Source organism: Melanerpes formicivorus, unplaced genomic scaffold (assembly GCF_026170545.1).
Source record: "Melanerpes formicivorus ecotype bairdi unplaced genomic scaffold, bMelFor1.0.p_v2 SCAF_23, whole genome shotgun sequence".
In the NCBI taxonomy this organism is placed as follows: Eukaryota; Metazoa; Chordata; class Aves; order Piciformes; family Picidae; genus Melanerpes; species Melanerpes formicivorus.
The window spans coordinates 12680548-12696791 of NW_027142375.1; the positions used below are offsets into that span (position 1 = coordinate 12680548).

General features: G+C 39.0%; 1 protein-coding gene across 2 annotated transcripts in view; it reads right to left on the reverse strand.

Moving 5' to 3' along the window:
* Positions 1-1913: 1913 nt before the first annotated feature.
* PHF14 (PHD finger protein 14) overlaps positions 1914-16244 on the reverse strand; it is a 156663-nt gene continuing 142332 nt past the window's right edge. Inside the window, exon 19 of one of the 2 annotated variants that reach the window (XM_068152523.1) lies at positions 1914-2088. In XM_068152523.1, the coding sequence (XP_068008624.1) occupies positions 2014-2088 (75 nt within the window). In that variant the 3' untranslated portion in view covers positions 1914-2013. The remainder of the gene's footprint in view (positions 2089-16244) is intronic. The other variant, XM_068152524.1, reaches the window with a different exon arrangement.

The following is a 16244-nucleotide window of genomic DNA, read 5'->3' on the forward strand; positions in this document are numbered from 1 at the left end:
ATGTAATCTAAACCTCTCTTGGTGCAATTTGAGGCTGCTTCCTCTCATCCTATGACTAGTCACTAAGGAGAAGAGACTAATCTTCACCTCACTACACCCTCCTTCCAGAGAGTTGTAGAGTGAGGCGGTCTCCCCTCAGCCTCCTTTTCTCCATACTAAACAATCCTAGTTTTCTCAGTCGCTGCTCATAACCTTACCTTTGTCTAAGTCCTGTGAGAAACACCATTCTCCTGTAAGTTGCTTGTTCTGTTCAAAATTTGGAGGCATTTCAGCCTTTAATAATGGCAACCCTGCCCCTTCTGATCTGGATGAATACTAACTTTGAGAACTGACCCAGGCATTCTGGGCTAGCTGGGGAAAAAAAAAATAGAAGGAAAAACCTTCACTTCATTCTCATCTCTACAGTGATCCTACAAATCACTATGCACTGATAGGTCCATAAAGAGGTGCATGGTAAATCTGAGCCTCTGCATTTCCTAAATCTGTCTCTTCCACTGCAGTGAAGTCAAAATCATATTCCCCCTCCTTTCTGAGATGGCTATAGTGGTTGAGCTGCACCAAATGGACCAATGCTGAATTTATTTTACATGCTAATTTACATGATAGCTGCATTCGTTAAAATGAGATCTAGTGTTATTAAACTCCTGTAGAGTAATTGTGATTGAAATTTGTCCACGAGCTGCACACATTTGAACCCCATGAACCAGAAAAGAATTTATAAAAGATACTGCTTGAGCACAGGCATGTTGTTTTTAAAATATCTGAAACTATAAATTATACAGACAGGGAAAAAATGGAGGACAAATACTATTTACAATCTGATTTAACACTCAATACAGAAAAACAGTAAAAATAAAGAAAAGTGGAAAAAGAGGTAAACTTTTCCAGATGAAGACAATTCATTTCACTCAAGGGACTTCTGTGTGTTGCTCTAATCCTAAAACAGGATCAGTAAGATTTTTGGTATCTTCATTGCAGTCTGTGAAACTATCCAGCTATAAATCTCCAGGCCAGAAAAGCAGGGGCAGAACTGGAAATTAAAATGATGAGCATAGGAATAGAAGTTTTTTCTTTAGATTTTCACTACTCACTTAAAGGTCTAATGAGACAGCAAGAAATTATTTGATTCTATTAGAATGGAAAGATTGGTATAAAGGAATCATACCCGGGCAGGCTGTCCTAATCAAGACAAAAGCTTGACATTCATTAACAGAGAATAATCACCTGAAGGTGGAAAAGCTTACACAGAAGAAAATTACAATGTAATGGGTTGTCCAGGGAGGTGGTCGAGGCCCCATCCCTGGGGGTGTTTAAGAGCAGGCTGGATGAGGCTCTGTCCAGCCTGATCTAGTGTAGGGTGTCCCTGCCCATGGCAGGGGGGTTGGAACTAGATGATCTGTGTGGTCCCTTCCAACCCTGAATGAAACTATGAAACTATGTAACATGAAACAAATTATAAATCACATGAGAAACAAACATGTCCAACTAATTACTTGTGAAAACCTACTGTACATACTGGAAAATCCTAGCCTGCACCCAGTCCTCAGCAGCATTCATTTTAATCGCTGATCAGAAAAAAAATCTGAGAACTCATTTAGTGGAACACAATTATCTAACTTTTAAAAATCAAAGTTCATGCTGAGAAATACCAAAATATGTCTGAGTTATAACTATCCTTTAAGGATAACATTCTTTTGTAGAGGGGGGAGAAAAAAATAAGACTGACCTGCTTGCTTAGTAAATGCTATTAGTGATGAATAGCCCATCAGCTTTCTAAACCGTGTTCAAAAAGCTATTTTGAAAGTTACTGGTACGGCGCTCAGTTCTGATAATTCAGCTTTTAACGCAATCAAGAATATCACCAGGAGCTACTTAATTAATTCCCCAGTGCAGCATGATTTTAATTTTCAATGACTTTATTGAGAACTTTTTCCTTTTTTTGTTAATTTTACAATGAGAAACTATAATCACTGTTACAGAACTTCCAAACATTTCAAACAAGGCAGCGATTGCCTATTTTTTGGATTTTTTCTGTTCCAAATTCAGCTCCTGAGATGGATTTTCTGCCTCAGCTCCATTTTCATCTTCCTGTAAAAGAAAAGGAAAACCTGAATGTTAATCAACTTACTGAAGAAGTACACTTTTTGTACTTATGCATATGCATAGAATTCTGTACAGACTTTCACCACCTTTTTGCCTAATAAGCACAGAAATAAGCAAAAAAAAAAGGTCATTTATTCAAGCATTTGTTTTTGCTCAAGAGTTGAAATAAAGATTCTAAGAAATTTAAGCATGACTAATCACCTACATTTACAGAAGAAGAATAATTTAATGAGTAAGTATTTCACTGACCGGTTTACTGGATGGTTACCTGAAGAAATTACCATACCATACATGGATGGCAAGACATTCAGAAGCCTGCAGCAGTGTTGCACACCTTTCTTTTGTTCTTGACCAGAGGTTTCCACTAAATTACTTTCAAATGCAAGAACTTTCATCACTGTGCTAAAAATTACTTTTGAAAAGCATCTGCCATTGAAAAATGTTTCATTTTTTTGAGACCAGATACGTTTACTTCACCATTTGATAAAAGACAATAAATTTAACTTCAGAGACACTTTATGTGCTGCAGCATCGTATTTTTGTCCCATCTAGCATATTTTCTTGACAGGTCTGCCAATTTTCCAATTACTTGTACCACCATATGTTATCTGAAGTTCAGTCAGGTCTAAAATAGGAAACATGAGCATGTCAGGCAGCAGCATGCTTACAATATTCTACAGCTTCAACTCCAAGAGTAGGGCTCATAATTCTCTACAGGTTCCTCTGGATTTCACTGAAAAAATGAGGTGACATCATAATGTCCGTTTCCATAGGAATGGATACTATTTCGTATCCAATTCAAAATCATGACCCCCAAAGTATAAATCATGGAAGACTGAGAAAAAGTTGCCTTTATAAGGCAACTTGCAACCCATTGCATTATGAACAATTCTCACCACGCATTTAAAGAACAGTCAGTTTCCCTGCCTGTTTTAATCCAATATACAGAGAAATGTCCTCAAAAACACAAAAGAGAACAAAGGAACAGAAATTCTGGAATAAAGAAGTGTCCTGGTTGCTGTAACACTACTCATCACAAGTCAACAACTGAGAGAAAGGAAATGTCAGAGATTTAATTGGGACCCCGGAATCCAAGGTTCAGTTTCACTGCTTTAAAAGAGCACCTTCATTCTTCACAGAATCACAGAACATAAGGGCATGGAAGGGACCTTGAAAGGTTATCCAGTCCAAACCCCATGCCATAGCAGGATAACCTAGAGTCACACAGGAACATGTCCAGGTGGGTTTGGAATATCTCCTGAGAAGGAGATTCCACAGCCTCTCTGGGCAGCCTGCCCCAGTGTTTTGTCACTCTCACAGTGAAAAAGTTTTTCCTTCTTTTTTTTTTTTTTTTTTGGTCTTCCTTTCACCATCAAAGGGTATTTTGAAAAGACAATTGTAATAAAGGTTTAGAGACAAAACATACATAGGAGGATGATGTGAGCACCGCAAAATAGAAGAACAGTGGTAAATCTCATTAAAAGAAATACGGTCACGTATTATGTTATACTATGCTAAAATAAAATTGAGAAGCTGGTTGTTCTATTTGAGAAACATATACGCCAAACCACTCTGCTTCTAAATCCTCCCCACTTCTGGGGATAGAATCCCAGACATACTGAGGCTAGAATAGACCTCTGAGATCAAGTCCAGCTTATGACCTAACACCACCACCCAGACTAGACCATGTCATTAAGGGGCACATCCAATCTTTCCTTAACACCTCCAGGGACAGTGACTCCACCACCTCCCTGGGCAGTCCATTCCAGCATCTAATTAAGCTTTCCACAAGGAATTGTCATTATTCCACATAGGACATCTTAATTTTGTAGGGGCACATTTACTCCATCTCCACTACCCAAGAACAGAAACTCACTTTTCATTTTAAAACAGAAACCTAACCGCAGTGTCTCTGAATATGGGGGACTGCTGCACAAAGCACAGAGCAATGATGGTTGATCTTTCTCACAGTACGAATTATCAAGGGAAAAAACTTTTTTTTTTGGTCAGATATGTCTTCAGCCAGATCAATTCCCAGACCCGTGCGCTGTCACAAGAACAATAGGGCAAGCACAAAAGAGATGGGAGAAATGATGGGTGTGGGACACTGTATCACAGTATCATAGAATGTATCACAGTATCACAGAATCATAGAATGATCTGGGTTGGAAGGAAACTCCAAAGGTCATCCAGTTCAATCCCCTCTGCAGTAATCAGGGATGTCCTCCACTAGATCAGAGTGCCCAGAGCCCTGTCAAGCCTGACCTTGAATATCTCTAGGGATGAGGCAAGGCCTCAACTGCCTCCCTGGGCAACCTGTTACAGTGTTCCTAACATCAAACTAAATCTACTCTTTTCTAGTTTGAAGCCATTGTGCTTTGTCCTATCACTACAGGCTTTTAGAAACAATCCTCCTTCAGCCGTCTTGTAGGCCCCCTTCAGGTACTGGAAGGCCACTATTGGGTCTCCCCGGAGCCTTCTCTTCTCCGGGCTGAACAACTCCCACTCACTCAGCCTGTCCTCATAGCAGAGCTGTTCCAAGCCCCTGATAATTTTCACAGTCCTCCTCTGGACCTGCTCCATCAGGTCCATGTCATTCCTATATTGAAGGCACCAGACGTGGATGCAGTACTCCAGGTGAGATGTCACCAGAGCAAAGTGGCAGAATCACCTCTCTTGATCTGCTGCCCATGCCTCTTTTGTTGCAGCCCAGGATACCACTGGCCTCCTGGGCTGCAAGAGTGTACTGTGTACTCATGTCCATCTTCTTGTCCATCAGCACCCCCAAGACCTATTCTGCAGGACTGCTTTCTATCACCTCATGCCCCAGCCTGTATTGATAGAGCCACCAGTTCTGGCATTATTGCAGATTTCTGGCAGAAAATAAGTGACCACAGCGGTCTGAAAATTGTGAACTGATGACCAATTACTAATGACTGAAAATTATCAGAAAACTCTGAAGAATTAGGTGTGCAATACGACTGCCAGAACACTTGGCAAAGGTTTGAATGGACGATTTAGAGCATACAAATTCAGTGTATTTCAGGATGTGAAGACTATTCTTTCAGTTTGCTGACAATGCAAAATTCCTGTGAAATATTGTATTTTTTTTCTTTTTTAACAGCCCAAGAGACATCCCAATGATTGCACTCAGAATACTGAATTGGTTGGAATTTCTAATGCCATTAATAATGTTTGAATTTTCAGCTAAAGAGCCTATATAGCTTAATGATCAAGAAATTATGCCAGACTGCAAATTAAACATATTTAATATATTTGTTTTACTAATTACCACCTATCATTATCATCATCATAATGCTTTTAATTCTGATGGATGGCAAACCTTTTGTTTTCATGTTATCTGCTAAAAACCAGTCCATGATGGCAGAGTGTAAAGTTGCTATTTCAAGTGGCCACACAGCAGATGAAATACTGCATTCCAGTTTATTTCACCGAAATTCAATTCACATTATTTCTATTCATGCCTCACATCTCTATTTTATATTACTCTTTATTTTGCTTCCACGTGCTTATGACTCCAGCACCTGTCCTAAAATTCCTGAAACAGAGAATAAATATTTTGGTGTTAAAATGGTCACTGGTCAAAGTGGGGTTTGCTAGCAAATGCCAGAAATGCAATTTCTCTTAGTATCTCTTCTGACTGCAGACAACCATAGACTCAAACATTACGCAATGAATTTGGAACAGGCCTGAAAGATGCCTCAGCACACATCTGGTGACTTTTAAGAGTAACAAAATGAAATACTCAAGACCATATTACACCTCTTCCTGAAAAAGTGCAACAAATCCTAACTGTAGAAGGCATGTGACACTGTTTTATATGTAGAATACATCACAACCCAATTAACTGTGCGAAGAAATGCATAGATTTGTGGATTATACCACACCTGCAATCTCTAAAGTTGCATTACAAAGGTATATTCAATCACATATGTGCTATGCAAACTGTATCTAAACTTAATATACAGTATCATGTGAATGAATATCTGAATCATAACCACATATGCAAAACACAAGGATACCTTACTATAAAGAGGAATGACTAAAGGGGCCTCCATGCTATCACATAATATAGAAATACCATCTCAAAATGACTCAGGACCAAATTCAGATACTATTAGTTTTCACAGTATCTCAATATGACTATTGAACTAAGCTCCAGTCATGGTGTCCAGCTGGTACTTCATCTGCCTCACAAATTCTAGCTAGAAAACCACCAGTAGGTGAAAAGACTTGCAACACTCTTCCAAAATACATCAGCAACAAGGGACTTCAGAAACTAGGAGAGCTTTTCTTTGTGTATGTTGAAGTCTAGCTTTCCAATGCCATATGCCAAGTTTGGAGGAAAATGAGCTTTGAGTAAAACCTGGGAATTACATCAGGCTGTTAAATAGGCAAAAGGGGAGTAAACAGCACTAATATTGAAGCATTACTTTTATTCCAAAGCCTAGGCTAGCTTTTTCAAATGTATTGCTGACAATCCTTAAAATGAAGAATGATGTAAAAATACAGAATACAACTGAAAGTTTTTTTTACCAACTGATATAAGGAACAAATATAAATTTCTTGTACAGATGACAGTTTTCTGTCAGAGTAGCTATGCAGTGATAAGGCAGCTGTTTGTTTCCCAAGAAAAGGAGACCCTTGCTACATGGATCATTTTCATGGTGACAGCCTTGACAAGTTTGGCATTTGCTTCATGAAGTATTCTGAAGCAGACATAAGAAAATGCCCCCTCTGGGACCTATGGCAAGCTGACAGTTGTACATTTTCAGTGCATGTCTCCGTTAATTTTTACTGTCAAAGCCTCCACCCCCCAGATTCCTACAATTAAATCTCTGCTGCTCTGGTCTGTTACAACATGGAGGCTATAACTAAACATTATAATGTAAGTAAACATGACATCAGTTAAGTGGACACAGCTCTCCATCCCATTTTGTTCAGGAAGAGCAACATTTAGCTGCTGGTTTCCTTCACCAAAGCAGTACAAGGCATCGTGCTCTAGGTGGCAATGCAAGACCAGGAGATCTATTTTTGTACTAGAGTTCCTCTCAAGAAGCTACAAGCAGCTGTGTGTTTATCACAAACTCTTTCTTTTAACTTGTGCTGGTACAAGAACTGTCTTTTTGAAATGTTTGTCAGTGTTCTGTATTTTCTCTTTCCTTGTTTCTAATTCTGATTATACAGATGAATTCCAATGCAAGAGCCCTCACCATCAAATTTTATTTAATGCTTAGTACAGAAGTGGAATTTCATGCCAAATTTCAAATCTTCCATCTGTTTCTCTCCTTTTAGGAGGCAACCACTCCACTGAGTGGCCCTTTTGGCTGACTGCCACTACAGTTGGGACGCTCTTCAGGGCAGGTGCCTCTCCTTGAAGAAAGTAGAGGAAAATGTTTCCTTGTTGACAATCTGAGTCTTTAAAGGTTTTGGTTTATGAACTTCAGAATGGATCTATAAATGCTCATATATCACGGACCTGAAACATCAACTAAGAAAAAGATGAAAAGCAACTTTTAAACAGGATTGTACTGTGCCTAGATGGGATGTTTCTCCTAAATATCCACTCTGGTCTCAGAGTCCACACGTGCATTAATTTTCAACCCTTTGAGTCTGACACCATCCTAATTAAGATTTGTTTTTTCCTAAGGGGAATTGTCCTGCAATTAAAACACTTAAATTTTTGTACATATGAACATATATATGGAAACTACCAGTAGTGTTTTCTACTTCTTATGAATGATACATTAAAATAGAAAGCTCTACTTCATAAATACTCATCATACTGTTATGAGATAGCCTACACATGCATATTCTAATCAAACAAAGATGATTTCATGTATTCATTACTATACTCCCACACTACACATTTACTAAATTACAAGATGCAAAACTTCATGTTTGTAATCTTGATACTAAGGCATCAAATGGCTTCTTACACTAACCACAAGAGAACAGAAAGGTGCTCAGGCCAACAATAAGGAATGAGTAGCTCTTATAAACAATTTCATTTCTAAGTACTGTTTAATAAAAACAAACAAACAAAAAATGAAACAAATAAGAGGCTAATTTTTAACTCCTAAATTGTTAGGCTAGTTACTAAATTATATCTTCATTTTTTACATGTTTTAACTGTTTTCACAAATAAGTTTGGCTACAGACAGCCTTTTATCTGAACATTCTTTGTTTCCAAAATGCTTAACAACATTAAATAGAAAAGCAGGCCCAACTGAGTGATGGCAAAATGCTTCTTTAAGCTACAATCAAGGCATGCTGCCTACAGTCAAAGGCAGCTGAAAGACATCACTCTGAACATCACTGAAGTGCATGTTTTTGGTGGAAAAAGACAGCACTGCCACATGAAAGGAACACATTTATCTCAATAACAGAGGAAATCTAGACCCTAATGAAAATGTTTTAGGAAAAAATGAATGCATTGCATGCTTCTGATCAAAATTAATTAGAGTTTTAATGTTTTACATTCGCAGCATAATTCTTTAAATGGTGCATTTATTTCATAGTAATAAACACTCGGTTCATTAAGTAAAGTTCAAAATCTGTGTTACTCGCTACATTTAACAACCTTTGGCCCTCTTCCTCAGTATTTCTTGATTCAGGTTTCCAAAGCATTGAATAAGCAATTGAGGAATACAATTAAATCTCATGACTCTGCATATTTAGGATCCTTATTTCATCTAAGGCAAAGAGCAATTAATCTACCATTCTATACCGAATCCCAACTTTATCGAGCCATGGTGGATACTAAATGAACTTACAGAAAATGCTTAATTAAATTACTATAAGAAGTATACCCAAAGTTTTTTTCTTATGACAAAAGAAAATGCACATTAAGTCAGAAAGAGCCTACTGCAGTGTTATAAATTTAATAACTAGGGAATTCCTGAAAATATTGCTAGAATCTGACAACTAACAATTTGGAAAGCTTCCCCCCTCCCCTTTATATTTCATCAGAACATTTCACTTAAGTACAGCTGACGAGTAGAAAATCCTTGGAGTTGATGAGCAGAAAATTCTTTAAAAATAATTAGTGAGTTTAACAAGACAACAGAGTTGATAAAGAGATACCCAATTTAGTGAAATGACAAAATTGGGGAAGAACTCCCCTTATTATAATTAGTTGGAATGCAGGAAGGGGCAGAGGGACCTTGAAGAAAGGAAGATCAAACAGGAACTGGGATTTTCTGTGAAATAGTTCTGTCATTCTTAGATAGATAACCTTTGTACAGATAGGAAGAACCAGAACTTTTTGTGAAATATCAACATACCTCTGTCATTTTAGATAGAAAACTTTTTGCATGTAAGCATGCACTGAAACCTCTGTTGGTACACAGGCTTTGGGAAAGATCCCCCTGTGTCCAGCACTGTAATAAAAGCATAATACAAGAAACTTACTGAGTTTCTTGTCCTTCTCTAAACCATTTTGGTGAGGAAGGCAGGAGAACTCTATTTGTCTGCAGGACCTGCTGAGGAACAGGACCTCTCAGGGTGCCCCTGAGATATTCTCAAGGAGAGCTCCCCTACTCATCAGATCATCACAGGGTCAGACAAGACTGTTGGCAAAGAGAAGGTATGCTTTTATTAAAGGGGTAACTCCATAAGCCATGAGGGGATGCCCTACGTGGGAGAGAGGCATTTATTGCCACACCTAGGTAAAAGAGCTCTTGGGTCAGTACCAGGGGGATTCCGAAGGGAACTGTAAGCATTGTTTACACTTCAAGTGTGTGGGACTAAGGGGGTCCCAAAGGGAATCATAAGCATTATTTATATTTTAAGTGTGTATGGGGCCAGGGTGTTTCCTAAAGAACTAAAAATGTTAGAAACATTATTTATGTTTTGAATGTGTGGGTGAGTGTGGGTGCGACTGAGACATAGAAAAATCTACAGAGTGAGTGGGAGTTCTGATCTGTGGTTCCATTTCTCTGTGAAGAGCATGGCCAGAGACAGACAAAGCAGTAACTGTGAATGGGAGTGTGGCCAATAATTGCATATTTAGGACTGGTCATTATTGTTGTAATTGTATTTGTTATGTGATCTGTGTATTGTTAAAAAAGGTGGTACCGCGTTGTATTGTGTAAAATGTGAGGGGGACAAAGTAGTGAGATCCCAAGACATACCCCACTTGGTTGTATGCTTGCCCACTGAGAGGAAATTTGAGGCCCTCCAGGAGGATCAACAAACCAAAAGACTCTAATTAAAATTCTGTACCCAATGGTGGCCATTATATAAATTAGACAGTGGAGAAAGAAGAATGGCCTGTAAATGGAAGTCTGGAGTATGACACTTTATTGTAATTGATGCCGCTTTTAAGAAGAGAAAAAAAATGGGATGAGTCAATATATGCTGATATGTTTTTCTATCTTTGAGAACATCCTGAGCTTCAAAGGGACTGTGGTATTAGAGCTCCCTCAGATCCAATGGTTTTGGCCATTGAAAAGGAAAACAAGGCCAAGAACAATAAGCACACACACTTGAAAAGGTGGTGTTCTGCATGCAGCATAGGGCAGAAATGTCTTAAACTTTAGGAACCAAAAGACCTGCCTGAATTTTAGCACTCTGCAGGAAAATTGCAAGCGGTAATGACAGCAGGTCCAGGAAGTAATGTAGAAAGTTCTGGGAGCAGCAGTAATTCTGATAGTGGTACTGGAGTCAGTTCCACAACCCATGCTCTGGGAAGCCCAGTGGCAAGAAGGACCCAAGGATAACAAGCGACTGCCCTGGCTCCCCAGATACCCATTCAGGCCCCTCTGTGACAAGTGGTAGGGCCAGAGGGTGACCCAATCTGGATTAAGGTGCCCTTTACAAACCAGGATTTGGATAGCTGGAGAGAAAAGGCTAGAAGTTAGCATAATGACCTTACAGTGACAGCTACTCATTCTCAATTCATGATCAGGCAGCATAATCCAGAGTGGGATGATATCCAGTTATTATTAGAACAAATGACTGAAACAAAGAAACAGTTAATTGAAAAACATGGATTGGAACTGGCAATAGAAAGAATTAAAACCCAAGGAGGGGGAGCAAATGTAGGGGATGTATTTCCACTCCAAAATCCAGGATGGAATACAAACAATGCCCTGCAAAGAACTAGACTGGAAGAATACCAGGAATTTGTGGCCAGGGGAATGGGAAAAGCCATTCCAAAAGCAATCAAGTGGTCTGTGTTATACTCAGTCAGACAAGGGCCTGGTGAACCACCCTCAGAATTCCTAGATAAACTGAGGGAAGTCATGAGGAAAAACACCTCTCTTGACCCTGGATCAGAAGTAGCTACACAACAACTGGTATCACTATTCATTGGGCAATCTGCCAGCGAAATCAGAAAAGTTGCAAAAGTTGTGAGCCCTGCGGGAAGGGATTTGGAGGCACTTTTGGATGTAGCATGGAGGGTATTCTCTAATAGGGAAGAAGAGAACAGGAGAAAAGGAAAGAAGATGTTGGCAGCAGCACTACAGGAAAGCAGGGAGACTAAAGGGCCTGCTAGGGCATGGTTGGAAAAGGATCAATATACAATCTGTAAAAAGAAGGGACGCTGGAAAAGAGAATGTCCAGAAAGGAAAAACAGGATACAGGCACAACTGGAAGAGGATGATTAGGAAGGACCAGAGGAGACTACAAATACCCTAGCAGACACTCTTGTTATAATGAAGCTAGAGGAAAAGGAAAATAAATTGGAATTCCTAGTTGACACGGGAGTGACCTTTTCAGTCTTAAATCAAGCACTGTTACCTTTGGATGAGAGCTATGTTTCTGTGGTAGGGGCTACAGGTCAAACTGAGAAGGCGTCTTTTTTTAAACCTACTGTGAATATAAAAATGGTAAAACCTGGGGCTTACACAAGTTTTTATATATGCCAAGCACCCCAAAGTCATTAATAGGAAGAGAGCTGAAATAAAATTTAATAAGAGGAAGGTAGAATTTAGAGTAAGGGAGAAACAGTTAATTGAGGTCTTAAGTCTTGCATTAATGTGCCCTCAACAAGAGAAAAACAAAATAAGAGAAAGCATAAAAGATCAAATATATCCTGGGGTTTGGGACACCGAGCAGCCTGGAAAGACCAGAAACGCCCTACCTGTGATAATAGACCTTAAGCCCGGAGCTCAGCCAGTTAGGTAGAAACAGTATCCCTTAAGGAAAGAAGATAGGGAAGGAGTTTTGCCTATTGTTGGAAAATTCCTAAAGTATGGGCTGCTAACAGAGTGTGAATCAGCTTATAACACCCCAATTTTACCTGTAAGGAAACCAGCTGGAAGGTATCGGTTAGTGCAGTACCTAAGGGCCATAAATAGAACAACAAAGGATATTCATCCAGTGGTGGAAACCCCATATACCCTCTTCACCCAATTAAGAACAGAATTGGGATGGTTTACTGACTTGGATCTAAAGGATGCCTTTATCTGCTTACCCCTGGCCCCTGAGAGCCAGCCATTGTTTGCCTTTGAATGGAAGAACCCAGAAACTAACTGAAAATGTCAATTAACTTGGACAGTCTTGCCCCAAGGATTTAAGAGCAGCCCTACTATCTTTGGAAACCAACTTGCAAACTAATTAGAAAAGCGGGACAAGCCAGAAGGCAACAGAGTTCTGCTACAGTATGTAGATGACATCCTGCTGGCCACCCAGACCAGAGCAGAATGTGAAAGATGCACTGTGAGTATGTTGAATTTTCTGGGACTTAATTGGTACCAAATTTCCCCACAGAAGGCCCAAATGGTACAGCAGGCCATATGTTCTATTCTACTTCCAAACACAGTAAAGACACTCCAAAACTTCTTGGGAATGACAGGGTGGTGCCAGTTGTGGATTTATAATTATGGCCTGTTTGCTAAACCCCTCTATGAATTATTGAAAGAGACTGATAAGGACTTGCAATGAATGGAATGGAGAAGCTGAAGAAGCTTTCCATACCTTAAAGGAGGAATTGATGAGGGCACCAGCACTAGGCCTACCTGATGTCACTAAACCCTTTTTATTGTGTTCCCATGAAAGCCAAGGGATAGCACTCGGAGTCCTAGCACAAACCTTAGGACCCTACTGAAGAGCAGCAGCACACCTCTCTAAACAACTGGATGAGGTAAGCAAGGGTTGGCCAAGATGCCTAAGGGCTGTGCAGCAGTTGCAATTAACATTCAAGAGTCTTGCAAATTCACAATGGGACAGACGATCACAGTCCTAGTATCATATACTGTCTCTGCTGTTCTAGAAGCCAAGGGGGGACACTGGTTGTCTCCACAACAATTTCTCAAATAGTATCATAGTAGAACAGGATGGTGTAGAAATCAAAGTTACTAAAGTTGTCAATCCAGCCTCTTTCCTCCAGGGAGGTGATGAAGAACCAGTTATCCACAACTGTTTGGAAACAATTGAGTCCACTTACTCCAGCAGACCTGACCTGAAGGAAGAACCCCTGGAAATGGCAGACCATAACTGACACAGCAATGGAAGCATTTTCTGACTTAAACAGTTGTTGGTAGGAATTGTAATGATTATCATATTAATAGTATTAATATTAGTTTTGATTAAGATAGTTATGTGTACTGGAAAAAGTGGTGTGGAATCATACCAGAAGTATAAAAGTTATAAAATTAGGCATATCTGGAAACAGGAAATTATTTTAAGAAAACATATTATAGGAATATACTAGTGGATGTAGGAAAGGGGGGAATTGATAAGTAGAAAATCCTTGGAGTTGATGAGCAGAAAATTCTTTAAAAATAATTAGTGAGTTTAACAAGACAACAGAGTTGATAGGGAAATGGCCTTGGAAGAGATCCCCTTTTCCAGCGCTGTAATAAAAGCATAACACAAGAAACTTACTGAGTTTCTTGTCCTTCTCTAAATCACAGCCATGAACTCAGGCTCAAGGCATAAAAGATGAATCTTTCAATGGAGCTAATGTGATGACAAGTAAGTCACTTGTTTCCCAATATGTAATGTAAGTAAATAAGGCTTTATATTTGCTGTCATACTGTGTTTCTGTATTTAGTCACAGCCCACAAGGTTGCAAACAAAATTGGTAGAAATGGATGAAGCTGTAGAAGGAGATGAAGGATGGACTATAACTGAAAATAGAACGTGTGCTACTGATAAATGAGAGACAGAAGAGGCTTTTGTCCTTTTAAAACACAACAACCCACCATTTCTTTCAGGAGGTCCCCCAAAACACATGCTGACATTTAAATCCAAAATATAGCAACAGTAACTAGGTACATGTTTCAATGGTTCCAACATTCACTAAATAAAAACAACAAAAGAACATTCTAGGCTAGGACCAAATCCACATCTTCGTGTTAACAACCAAGGTGCAAGCTGTCATGGAAGACCTGCAGGATTCCTACTGCTACCACTCATTTAATCTAAATTAACACTGGCACTGCAGAGGTACCCACAAGTAAGCATCATTCCTCTACAAGCTGCATAAACATACTTTTAATTTGACACTATAATCCAAACAAGACAAAAAATCCATGGCTTTAGAAATGGGAATTCAGTTGCTTTGATGGCAAAGGAAGGCTTGTAGATTTGTTTGGGTTTGTATGTTCACTTTATATTTGAAGACAGCATTTACTCTTCTGATTCAGTAACGACACCTAACAGTCCTGTTTCACACAATGTACCAACCCAGCTGTATTTGAAGCATCAAGGCTATATTGGCAATAAACAGATAGTCAACTTTGAGTCAAAATTGTAACATTTAATATATCAAGACTTCAACAGATGCAAGCTGAACAGTATCTAAATTAAAACATGAACATATTAGGTTTAACAGGAGAAAGAATTCTCTTTGATCTCCACTTGTTTTTGCATTTCCAAGCCAAATATTTCTAAAAGCAAATATTATTTAATTCAGTGGGATATAATAAGGGATGTTTTGGCAGTTTGTCATGCTAGTGATATTGCTTCACTGCATTTTTTAATGTCAGAACCTGATGAAATTCTTTCAATTGGAAGTACAGCAATGTCCAACCATTTAAGGTAATGCTATCATAGAAATGAATTTTGCAAAAAACCTGCCCTGTAAAAGCAGCAGCTGCCTCTAAGCTCACTCTGATATCCTTCCCAAACTTTTTTTCCCTCAATCAATATTTATACACTTTGTTAAAAATCACTAAGTAAATAAATAATTGTCTTTCAGAAACTTAGAATCAGGTGAACTGACAGACCTCAGCTTGGTGCAGGTAGCCACCCCAAAAAGGGTTCCTTACCCCTTTTCGTCTATGGTCCATTTCTTTCTGATAAATTTACAAGTTACTGTTTCACTGTACTATATCAAAGTAATCTTTTGGCTTGTCAACAAGTTGCTTCCCATCTCTGCCTGCCCTCCAACAAATCACACGTAACTTTGTTAGAGGAACAAGAGAAAAAAATATTTTGGTGTGACAAATGTACTGAAAAGTTATATTCTAGAAAATTCCCCAAGCTAGGGATATTTGGATATAACTAATTAGCGGATTATATATTTGTGGTAGAAGAGCTCATTAAGGAGCTCACATTATAAATGATTATTTACCTGCATTTGCCTTAAAACCCTGAAATGACTTAATACCGTTGGTTGAAACTCCTTTTGAAGTTCATTAAACTCCACTCCTCAGAAGACTACTCAATCTGAAGGGTTTTTTGTCTCCCACTACATGATACCACAGCTTTTCCAAGAGATAACATTCTTTACAACTGTTAAGGGCCACAACTTGCAAACACCTATACATGCATTGTTGCATTCAAGTCATCTGATTGCTGAACTGCGCAGTTCTGTTTCCCGGTGTTACGTATGAAGTATTGAATACTGAATTGAAGTAGTCCCTGTATCAAGTATGGCAAATAAATTATGGGTATTTAAGAAGAATATCAGGCTATTTTCAACGGGCTGGTTTTGCCTCATTTCCTAGTGCTGCTAGTTAGCTGTCTCCAGAGCTTCTGCCCAGCAGAACCTCATGTAGGGTTAGCAGTGGTCCCACAGCGATGCTTGGTAGTTGCTGCTCTCTGCTCTTGTACAAATAGCTGTTCCCATAACTGTCAGTATTACCTAACAATATTGAGCAAAAGCTTATATATTTGTTCCTTTTACTGAGCTGCAATCTATCTGTATGTTTTTATTCATCAGA